This window comes from Vulpes vulpes, chromosome 13 (genome assembly GCF_048418805.1).
Source record: "Vulpes vulpes isolate BD-2025 chromosome 13, VulVul3, whole genome shotgun sequence".
NCBI classification, from domain to species: domain Eukaryota; kingdom Metazoa; phylum Chordata; class Mammalia; order Carnivora; family Canidae; genus Vulpes; species Vulpes vulpes.
Genome location: NC_132792.1, coordinates 105509057 through 105521142, shown reverse-complemented (window position 1 = coordinate 105521142; position 12086 = coordinate 105509057). Strand labels below are relative to the sequence as shown.

Here is a 12086-nt window from a genome sequence, read left to right as displayed (position 1 = left end):
TTTCAGAGGTAGAGTTCAGTGATTCCTCAGTTGTATATAATCCCCAGTGCTCATTACATCATGTGCCCTCCTTAATGCCCATCACCCAGTTATCCCATTCCCTCTCCCTACAGGAAGCCCCAGTTCTTTTACTAGCGTTAAGTCTCGTATGGTTTATCTCCCTCTCTCATTTCATCTTCCCCTTCCTTCTCCAGTGATCCTCTGTTTCTTAAATTCCCACATGAATGAAATATAATAAATGTCTTTCTCTGATTGACTTATATCTTATTTATCTGGGTTCCTAGGGCCCAGTCCAAGGAAAGGCACAATTCATATGTGCCAAATAAAGGCACAAATAAAACTAAGCTGATTATCAGAACTAAATACAGTAATGAACTAAATGAAGATGCTAATTGCTTTCAACGATGTATCATTCATATACAAAAAAAAAAAAAACCCACAAAATTTACAGGGGCAGTTTGATCAATGAAGGTGAGTGCATGCATACATACTTTTTCCCCACTAGGGTATTAGGATTACAAAACGAAGTAAACAAAAAGCACAACAGAAACAAAATCACCAACTTATGTTTATTTTCAGTATTGCACAGCAAATGAAACAGTCAACAAAACTAAAAGGCAACCTACAGAATGGGAGAAGATATTTGCAAATGTCTTATCAGATAAAGGGCTAGTCTCTAAAAACTATAAAGAACTTAGCAAACTCAACACCCAAAAAACAAAAAATCCTGTCAAGAAATGGGCAGAAAATATGAACAGACTTTTCCCCAAAGACAACATACAAATGGTCAACAGACACATGAAAAAATGCTTCACATCACTTGGCATCAAGGAAATACAAATCAAAACCACAATAAGATACCACCTTACACCACTCAGAATGGCCAAAATGAACAAGTCAGGAAACAACAAATATTGGCAAGGATGCAGAGAAAGGGGAACCCTCTTACACTGTTGGTAGAAATGCAAACTGGTACAGCTACTTTGGAAAACAGTATGGAGTCTTCTCAAAAAGTTAAAAATAGAGCTACTTTACTGCCTGGTGATTGCATTACTAGGTATTTATCCAAAGGATACAACCTAGTGACTCAAAGGGGCTCATGCACCCCAATATTTAAGGCAGCAATATCCACAATAGCCAAACTATAGAAAGAACCCAGATGTCTGTTGATCGATGAATGGATAAAGAAGATATAGTGTGTGTGTGTGTGTGTGTGTGTGTGTGTATATATATATATATGCAATGGAATATTACTCAGCCATCAGAAAGAATTAATCTCTCCATTCACAACAATGTAGATGGAACTAGAGGATATCATGCTAAGCAAAATAAGTCTGAGAAAAACAGATACCACATGATTTCACTCATGTGATTTAAGAAACAACATGGATGAAGACAGGGGAAGGAAAGGAAAAATAAGATGAAAATAGGCAAACTACAAGTGATGCTAAGCTCTAGGAAACAAACTGAGGGCTGCAGGAAGGGAAGGGTAACTGAATGATAGGTAATAAGGAGAGCACTGATGCAATGAGTACTGGGTGTTATACATACATAACTGATGAATCACTAAATTCTACTCTGAAACTAATAATACAATATATGTTAACTACACTGAATTTAAATAAAGAATTTAAAAACATATATGTAAATAAACAAATTTAGAAGGGAAAAAAAAGAATATATACCATATTCTGCTCAAAAAACAAATTCCCTTTCATTCTGCATGTTAGTTGGGACACTGGAGTATAATTGCCCACTGTAGTGATTAAACTTGAGGCTGGACCACTCCACCCACTACCCAACTTCCTTTTTCCCCCTTACTCTTCAACTAGTTGGTATATACCAAGAACAAGTAAATGGATTTTAAAATAAAACTAGAGAAAAAACCTGTCACCAAAGAAAACTCCAAACAAAAATCCTACCTCTCTACATAATACGTCACAAACATGAATAATATTCCATTATAATATAATTACATCTATAACCATAGTAACACAATCCAAGATGACTTAACTTTCTTACAGCAAATAACAATCTGACTTTATAAAACTAAGTAAGGTCTTGAACTGACAGACACTGATGAAACATCCTTACTTGGTTTCAGTTCAAGAGAGCCAACAAGAGGTCTACTAAATTTAGACTGAGCTGATTTCATCACTAACCTGTCCTTCTGAAAGAGGTCTCTGCAGACAGAAGAAAAAAAAAAAAAACACAGGGGACATCACACTAGGATGGGATTAACCTATTTAACAGGAACAGACTGCAGCCAGAAATGATCACAAAGAATATTCTGCTAGGCTCCCAGCACCTGCACAAGCCCCGGGGCATCAGAGAGCCACACCTTTGTGAACCCCTGAGCGTTTCTGTGAAGCCTACCTCCAGAGAGCCATCAAGAACCCAGAGTTGTGACTACAGTAACTGCAATATGACCAGCTGAATCTAGAAGCTTTCCCGGAAGAAAAAAATACGAGAAACTTGATCCAAGGCAGAGCTTGAAACAATTTGGAGAAGCACAAATTGAAACTGAATCAAATACTGATCGTGTTTCTTTCTTTTTAAGCTTGTGAAGAGAATACCTAAATTTTCCATCCAAAAAAAAAAAAAAAAAAGTTTAATTCCAATTGAATTTTACTAAAAATACTAAAATGCTCAGGAAGATAGCTGAGCTGTTAACCAGCATAGTGAGGGTCCAGGCAGTGCCCACCTGACATCCAATTTGTATCTCTGCATGTGTAATAAGTCCGCGGTTTGCTTGTCCTGTGGAGTGGTTGGGAAGGAGAAAGGCCAGTCTGTGCTAGGCTTTGGAGGGATGGGAGAGCCAGTGATCTCGAGCTTGCTGGCCAAGCCCAGGCAGTGACTCAGCAGCAGACCCAGTGGCTTTGCTGCTTAGATCCCAAGTAGGCAGGAGAGGATGGGGACACAGAAAAACAGATGCCAAAAGTTTCAAAGAATATCTGGTGTGTTAGAATAGGGGACGAGGGGCACAGAGGAAAAAGGAAAGGTATATTTCTTCCACCCCCATCAAATTCCTCTTTCCATTTCTTTCCGTTCCTCTCCATATGATCTGCTACCTTTTCTGTCATCTCTAACATGGTATCTCAAGTTGTTAAAGCTGTTTGGTATGGATTTTTAGCACCATGCTGCCCATCCTCCATCTTGAGTACCTTATAGTCACTGGTTTGAGCTGGTACTGAAGTAAACAAGCAGCATCTCACCCCACAAAGAGCACTGGCAATTTTACCAGCACTTAAACTAGAAACAATTATTTTGAAGCTGAATCAATCTGGCATTTTATGTGATTCAATCCCCTATTCAACTATGGGAAATCCACAGTATTATTCATTTTTATTCCCCCCCCTTATTCATTTTTAAAACAGATTTGGGTGAGCAGTACAGTATCCTGCTATTATAGGCAGTGTTCACATCCACCGATACACTGCTTTCTATTTATAAAGCCCAATCTCTCACCTGAAAGGTAAAGGTTGCTTTTCACAGAAATGAATGCAAACTGAAAGTGCCTATGATTCTTTGACCCATATTTACTGTTCAAAGGAAATTTTCATAAGGTTACATCCTTGGGATAAAATAACAGGAGAGAAGAGTCATTTTCATTGTTTTTGCAACTTATTGCAATCTATCTCCAAGTCAGGCCTTCTCACACTACCTCTCTTTTAAAGAGCTTTTAAAATGTTTGTATACAGATGAATGTTCTGTAAAGGCAGAGAATTCTGAAGAAAAAGGAAGACAAATGTGAAACAGTAGTTTAACTTCTCTATGAGCTAAAGAAAAGCTGATGTTACTTTTAGTATCAGCTGGGGGGGAGATCTCTTAGCAGGAAATAAAGAAATAGAAAATAATGTAAATGGGGAAAAATGCCACAGGGGAACTGCCAGAATTAAAGCATAAGACTTTAGCAAAAAGAAATAATGGTATTGAATAAGGAAAAAGATCAGTTTAAATACGTGAAGTTATTTTGTGTATTTTCCCATAGCATACTTAAAATACAATCACACACAATAAACTGAAGTAATTGAAATAGAGGTTGAAGAAAAAAATATTATCCAAGAATTTGACTACTTAGAAGCCAGAGAAATCACTTAGGTCACCATTATTTGTTCTTATCCTAAAAGCACTGTCCTAGCTGCTTTAAATGTCTTCTAGAACAATGAAGGGTATAAATAAATAAACTCATAAATAAATAACTAGAAAGATAGCATCTTCCTGCTAAACGCCATTGCTGAAGAGAAGAGTCACAGACTAAATTATGAATGAGGAAACTGTGCCCAATAGGTTTTGGATATTCTTACTTCATTTTTAGTGGTTTGGGGTTTCTCTAAAATGCACTGCAAGCTCTTGGCTACAGCACAAAAGTACCTGGGGTGCTTGTTAAAATACAGATTTTAGGCTTCATATCCAGAGACTCTGATTTAGAAAGTCAAGGATCCTAAGAATCTGCATTTTTAAGCAGCCCCATAGGAGATTATGAATGCATATGGTCCACAGTTTGAGGAAACTACTGCCTAAAATTAAAGACCTGTCTTTGTACTACACAGATTAACATGATTTAGGCCAAAAACCATGTTAATCTCTATACAATAGTTTTTTGAGCAAAAAACTGTTTCAGAGCAGAAAGGAACCTTTAAATCTATTTTTCTGAATCATCAACCTCATAACCATAGGTAGCCTGTGAGTTATTTTAACACAAATTATCTGTTCAGTAGTGATCAAAATGGTTTCTACAGGTTTCATCAAACCACGCTTGATAGCAACATAGCTACAGATGGTTGTAAAATTATACCAATGCTTTAAGAGAACTGTACAAGAATATTTCACAAATGTAGCTTAAAATTTTGCTGAATTTGCCTTATTAGACATGTGAAAGATCTGCAAAGAAAAAAAATATATATATAACTTCAACATTTATTACATCTATTACTACTTTATCTTTAAAAATCCTAATTGCCTTCCATTGCTTTTGCTAGCACAAACCCTCTATGCTTATTACAGAGAAAGGTGTTCATGGGCTCCTTTACCACTGAACTCCTTCCTTCTCATCTCTTTTCTTGATAACCAATCCCCATTCCCCTTATCTACATGTGCATACACCCACTTTGAGAATAAGATCCATATTTCTGTCTTTGCCCCTAGCAGTTGCAAACTGATTTTCATTCCTCCTGAAATGCACATTTCTGAGGGAACAGAATATATCAGGCACTGTGGAAAAGTGGAACTACAAACAATTACGATATTGAGGGGATATGCGCTATTAACAAAGGAATTGCTAACAGAAAACTCTGGGTTTTTTTTTTGTTTGTTTGTTTTTGTTTTTGTTTTTTTTTAACTCCCAGCAGATTAAAAGTAAAATACTGGAGTGCTCTAGAATGCACAGCAAGAACAGTTCCATAAAATAGGGCTGGGTAGAGATCTGCAGTTGAATGAGATAAAACAACAGGGGCTGTTTCTCATAGTCATTGTTGGAGTTATGTCAATAGGCCAATGATATAGACCTTGCTAATCATCACGGTCTAAGCCAGCTTTTCTTTAGCTTGTGCTCAAGGGCAAAGAACTGGTTGGTGAGCTTCCATTATTGACCTCACAAATCACAGGACTTATGTTTGTGGCCTGGGCACAAGGAGGGTGAATGAGGTAATGCCTTGGTTCTAGCCAACCTCACCGTGTTCCTCGGGAGACAAATGATCATGAGAGAAGAGGTGTCAATAGTAATGGAAGTCTGTCTTCTAAGAGTCTATTCTCAAAACTTCACCGGACAAAGGAGAATATAGTCACTTATGGGCACTGGACTCAGGCTTATCTGAGGGGGGCTGCTGGGGGTTTTCCAAATTCTGACTACACTTCATGAAATCTCTTTATGCATGATCCCCTGGGAACGACTGGAGAAAGTTGTCCCACTGTACCAACACCACTGCAGCAGCTGAATCTGCCAAGTCTCTTGTAGCTGTCATGTCTTGTGGAATTTAACATGAATACATTTCAGGAATATTTTCCAATACTATTTCCATGTCAGAACCAGAGAAGAAATCTCCTACCTATAAACTCACAAGAAGAAAACACTTCCTATATCCAAAGGAAGACAGTTTCTCTGATAAATACTCTAAGAATGAATTACTTTACCAGTGGCATGTTTTTATAACATGCTCCTACTTTATCACTGAAGTCAAATCATTTAAAAAAAAACTCAATATGCATTCCTTGCAGATCTACCAGGCATGGTGCCACTGTAGGCATCTGACCAAGAATAAGACCCAGTCCTGTCCTCAAGGACTTCTGGTGCCTTCAAGGGAGTGGGAATTGGACCCTCTAACACAGCATGGTTCACTGCTACTTTGGAAGAGTGGGCACAGTGTCTTGGGAGATCTGGGAAACTCTTTAGAGGGGTGACAACAGAGTTGAATTTTTAAGTGTGAATGAGATTTGGACACAAATGAAAAGAAAGACCTTCTCAGCAAAAATAGCATGAAAAAAAGTTATGGGATGCAAAAAGGTAGTCTGTAGGGAACAAGGAGCATTTTGTAGGAGTAAGGCATGGGGGGGTATGAGAAGAGATGGAGAAACTGAGGAGACAGGATGCAGCAAAAACAGAAAGAACTTTATCAACTGTGAAAAAGAATGAATTTTCTCCTGTAGGAAGGTTTTTTTTTCTTTAAGAAGGGGGTGCAGTGATGCCCATGATCACATTCTTTAATTATACCTAAGTCTTCCCCCTTTAATCATGTATCAATACTGATAAATATTTTTCCTACCTAAGATGTATCATCTGTAGTTCATAAAATAACATTCAACAAGATAAGCAGTAAACATTTAAGTAGACACATAGTTAAAAAAAGAATCTCTTACCTGAACAAAGCTGTTCCACTTTCGTGTAGTTTAAAGATACTATGTCATTAACCCATGCAATGATGTCATGTCTGCTCATAGTTTCTTGGGTTATCGAGGTAGAATACACATTGACCGCCATTCCCCAACTAGAAAAAGACAAACAAGGAAAATATTAACTCCAAAATATAAAAGATCCTATTCAAGGTCAGGATCCTTGGCAGAACTCTAAGGGATGGAAAAAGTCTGCTTTGGTTGAGCCTTTTTTCTCTTCTCTCTTCCACATATTTGCTAAGACACATTTAAATTTCATGTATGCACGCAGTACATCTCCCTCCGCTGGACTCTAATGCTTTTAAGGTTCTGAGATACCTATTTTCTCACATTAACTTCATCTCACTGTCATCTGTAAATCTATGTATGGTATTAAAAAGTTATCAGGTCTATAACAGCATGCACTGGAGTTACCCTTCATCTTTATATGTAATTTCATCATACTTTCATTACTTGCCAACAGTGCCCCTCGTGTAGTCTTCTTTGGAGATGTAAATGGGACCTCTGCAAAGGTATCCTTAAGTAAGGATACCTTAAGTAAGGTATCCAGTTGCAAAGGCTAGAAACACCAAGTCCATTCTTGCCTCCTCGGTATCCCTCACCACCACATCTGATGAATAGTAAATTCTATTGGGTCTACCTTCAAAGCATTTTCAAACTTTGGTCAATGCTCACCTGATGCTATGCAGTAGTCTTTTCCTGGGTCTCCCAATGCACACTCTTGCCCCCCACCATGTATTCTCAATCCAGCAGCCAGTGATTCTACTGACAAAATTCAGATGCTTTCCCTCCTTAGTTTAAAATCCCCCAATGGTTACTCATCTTACAGTACAATCCAAAGTTCTTACCAAGGTTTAGCAGGCCTCATATATTCTGACACCTTTCCTTACTACCCTTTACCTCACTCTACTCCCTCAGGACAGCCTCCAGGTTGTTTCTTGAATTCTTCAAGCTCACTTGCTCTTTAAGGCCTTAGCACTGCTGTGGCTTCAACAAGGACCATTCCCCCAGACAATTGTGAGGCGCATGCCCTTATCTGCTTCATCAAAGAGGCATCATCTTTATCTTCTATTCTTTTTCTCCTCATAGACCTAGTATAGAAGCTCCACGGGGGCAGGGATTTTTTTTTTCCATTTTATTCTTTGTATACACCTGGTGACTAGTTAAGTTCAGACACAGAGTAGGTTTTTAATACAAATGCTGAATGCAGCAATGTGCCCCCCAACCCCCTACTCAGGGAAGGTAAGCAGGGCTGTAGGCAAACTATGTAAGCTACCAACTTTAAAAATCAGTTTCTAAGAACATCCACTTTTGAAACAGGCTTCATGCAGGTTTCATTAGGAAAAAATCCTCACCTAGCATTCTTTAGCTCTAACAGCCTTGGATGAAGTCTTCACAAAAAATAAATAAATAAAAACATTTGAATAATCTGAGAGATATGTACTGCCTAAATGCACGAGTCTTCCCTTTAATTAATACATTTCTTCTGACCACTGCATGACTCCTTTCCCCAACTTTTCATCAGGGTGATACATACAGAAAAAGTCTTGCTTAAAATATTTTTTATCTATAGTTTTGTATAACTGGTTTCCCTTTTTCTTTTCTTTTCTTTTTTTTTTTTTTATGATAGTCATAGAGAGAGAGAGAGAGAGGCAGAGACACAGGCAGAGGGAGAAGCAGGCTCCATGCACCGGGAGCCCGACGTGGGATTCGATCCCGGGTCTCCAGGATCGCGCCCTGGGCCAAAGGCAGGCGCCAAACCGCTGCGCCACCCAGGGATCCCTAGTTTCCCTTTTACGAACAGACTTTTTTAGAGCTCTTCACAGTAAAATTTAATGTGAGTATCGAGTTTTCCCCATACCCTCTTCTCCCCACATACACAACCTCTGCCAGTATCCATACCCCACACCAGCTGGTACATCTGTCACAATCAATGAACCTACACTGATGCACCAAAGTCCGTAGTTTACATTAGGGTTCACTAATTGCCCAAAGTCCGTAGTTTACATTAGGGTTCACTAATTGCCCAAAGTCCGTAGTTTACATTAGGGTTCACTCTTGCCCAAAGTCCGTAGTTTACATTAGGGTTCACTAATTGCCCAAAGTCCGTAGTTTACATTAGGGTTCACTCTTGCCCAAAGTCCGTAGTTTACATTAGGGTTCACTCTTGGTGTTGTACATTCTAGGAGTTGTCACAAACACATGATGGCATGTATCTACTACTGTAGTGTCATACAGAGCAGCTTCACTGCTCTAAAAATCCTCTCTGCTCTGCTAATTCATACCTTCCTCCCACCAATCCCTGGCAACCACAGATCTTTTTACGGTTTCCATAGTTCTGCCTTTCCCAGAATGCCATACAGTTGGAATCATACAGCACATAGCCTTTTCAGATTGGCTTCTTTCACTTAGTAATGTGCATTTAAGGTTCCTCCATGTCTTTTCATGGCTTGATAGCTCATTTCTTTTTAGTACTGACTATTCCACTGTCTGAATGCACCACTCAGCTAATAAAGGACATCTTGGTTGCCTCCAAGTTTTGGCAATTATGAATAAGGCTGCTACAAACATCTATGTGCAGGTTATTGTGTGGATATGTTTTCAATTCATTTGGGTAAATACCAAAGAGGGATGTATGATAAGAGTAGGCTTAATTTTACAAGAAGTTACTAAACTGTCATGTCTATTCGAAGTGGCTGTACCCATTTTTGTATTCCTGCCAGCAATGAATGAATGAGAGTTTCTGTTGCTCCACATCCCCACCAGCATTTGATATTGTCAATGCTTTAGATTTTGGTCATTCTAACAGGTGTACACGGGGAAAAAAAAAAATTTAAACCTGGTTGAAACTGCAACTTTACTAATTCTGTGCATATAATACTGAAATAAATCTTTAAAAAATTATGTACTTATTTATAAATACAACAGAGAGAAAACACAAGCAGGGGGAGGAGCAGAGGGACAAGAGCTCATGTAGATTCCCCACTGAGCACAGAGCTAGATATGGGACTCAATCTCATGAAGCTGAGATCATGACCTGAGCCAAAATCAAGAGTCAAATGCTCAACCCACTGAGCCACCCAGGTACCTTACTTGCATAATTTTATATAAAATGTGTGTATCAATTTCTATTTTGAAAAACTGCGTTTAAAAAAAGAAGAAAAAGAAAAATTGCGTTTATATAAAACTTACCTTGAAAGTTTTTCAATACATAAAAAACCAGTTATGTTTACTTCTTGGCTTCAACTGTTATCGATATTGGCCAATCCTGTTCCATTTATACTAGTCAATAGTCTCTGCCCCAAATCCTACTCTCCATTCCCCAAGCCAGTTTATTTTGAAATAAGTGTCAAGCATTTTATCATTTTGCCTACAAGTATTCCAGTATCTGTCTCTGGAAGATAAGGCCATTAAAAAAACTCAAATAGCATTATCACACCTAAAAATTTAAAAAAAATTAAGATTTTATTTATTTATTCATGAGAGACAGAGAGAGAGAGAGAGGCAGAGACATAGACAGAGGGAGAAACAGACTCCTCACAGGGAGCCCGATGTGGGACTTGACCCCAACCGAGACTGGGATCACACCCTGAGCCAAAGGCTCAGGTTCAAATGCTGAGCCACCCAGGAGTCCCAAAATAAAATTAGTTTTAAAAAAGATTTATTTGAGAGAGAGAGAGAGAGAGTGAGCAACGGCACAAGACCAGAGGGATGGAAAAGCAGACTCCCTACTGAACAGGGAGCCCAATGTGGGCTTGATCCCAGAATGCTGGGATTGTGACCTGAGCCAAAGGCAGATGCTTAACCAACCAAGCCACCGAGGTGCCCCCCAAATAATTTAATATCAAATATGCATTATAATGTCTTATATTTTTTTTAGTTTGAATCTGGACAAATAAGGTTCATACACTGTGATTCTTTGATATGTACTGTAAATTTCTTTTATCTATAGATTTCTTCTCCATTTCTAATATTTTCCTTGCAATCTTTTTTTTTTTTTTTTTTACTATTGTTTAAGGAACTGAGTTGTTTCTTTCTTTCTTTTTTTTTTTTTTCAAGATTTTACTTATTCATTCATGAGACACACAGAGAGAGAGAGAGATGGGCAGAGATACAGGCAGAGGGAGAAGCAGGCTCCATGCAGGGAGCCCGACGTGGGACTCGATCCCGGGACTCCAGGATCACACCCTGGGCCAAAGGCAGGTGCCAAACCACTGAGCCACCCAGGGATCCCCTTGTACAGTTTCTACAATCTGGATTTTGGTCACTGCATCCCATTGGTGTGGTTTGACATATTCCTCTGTCCTTTCTGTTCCTATAAATAGGCCATTTGATCTACAGGCCAGATAGGATTCAAGTTCTATTTGGGGGTTTGGAGGCAGGACTACCTTGCAGCGTTTGAACTTCCATCAGGAGACACCTATGTCTGACTCCCTTTGGGATACTGTTAGCTGTTAATGGTATTTGTTTAGATCCACCAATTCTTTAGAGACTTTAGAGTCATATACTATTATTTATTTTGATTTATCACCTAGAATAATTCTACAAAGAGAAGTTTCCCTTCTGAGGTACTGGTAATATAACAAAGACAGGGCAGATGTCTGATTTGCTGTATTTACCATTTTTCAAAATAATGAGGTAGTTCTCTAATATTCTCCAAACATTACTAATGAGGTTATTCTTGAAGTATAATTATGAACTCATAGCAAGTATGTTTCAGTTCACATTTCAACCCACCACAGTTTATATCTCCACTGGGGGTAAGCTTGCAAGAACTTATTTAAGATGGTTTTTTAGTTCTTCTGACAAGGTCCCAGTAGTCTTTGATCACTTCTTTGCTTTCTGGTATGACAAAATATCCCAGGCCCAACTTGGACATTTCTTGCCTTACATGTAGAACCAGTTATTTCTCCAAGGGTTCCTTATTTGTTTAGTCACAAATGGTATTTAGAAATAAATATTTTTAAGCATGGCTATATAGGACCGAAAAATCTCATTTTATACAAAAACCTATATATTTAAAAAAGAGTTGTGTTTAAGTGCTTATTATGTCTATAACAATAAAAATCTGCTTTCTACCTACTGTGCTAAGTGAAGATTTTTAAAAAAGAGTTTATTTGAGAGAGAAACACAGAGAGCATGAGGAGGGGAGAGGCAGAGGGAGAGAGAGAAGCAGGCTTCCCACTGAGCAGGGAGCC

At 38.5% G+C, this 12086-nt stretch overlaps 1 protein-coding gene across 6 annotated transcripts in view; it reads right to left on the bottom strand.

Moving 5' to 3' along the window:
* MAPRE2 (microtubule associated protein RP/EB family member 2) overlaps positions 1 to 12086 on the bottom strand; it is a 157119-nt gene that overhangs the window by 56545 nt on the left and 88488 nt on the right. For all 6 annotated transcript variants that reach the window (XM_025996966.2, XM_072732190.1, XM_072732193.1 and 3 more), the window contains one exon: positions 6856 to 6983. In XM_025996966.2, coding sequence (XP_025852751.1) covers positions 6856 to 6976 — 121 coding nt within the window. In that variant the 5' untranslated portion in view covers positions 6977 to 6983. The remainder of the gene's footprint in view (positions 1 to 6855; positions 6984 to 12086) is intronic.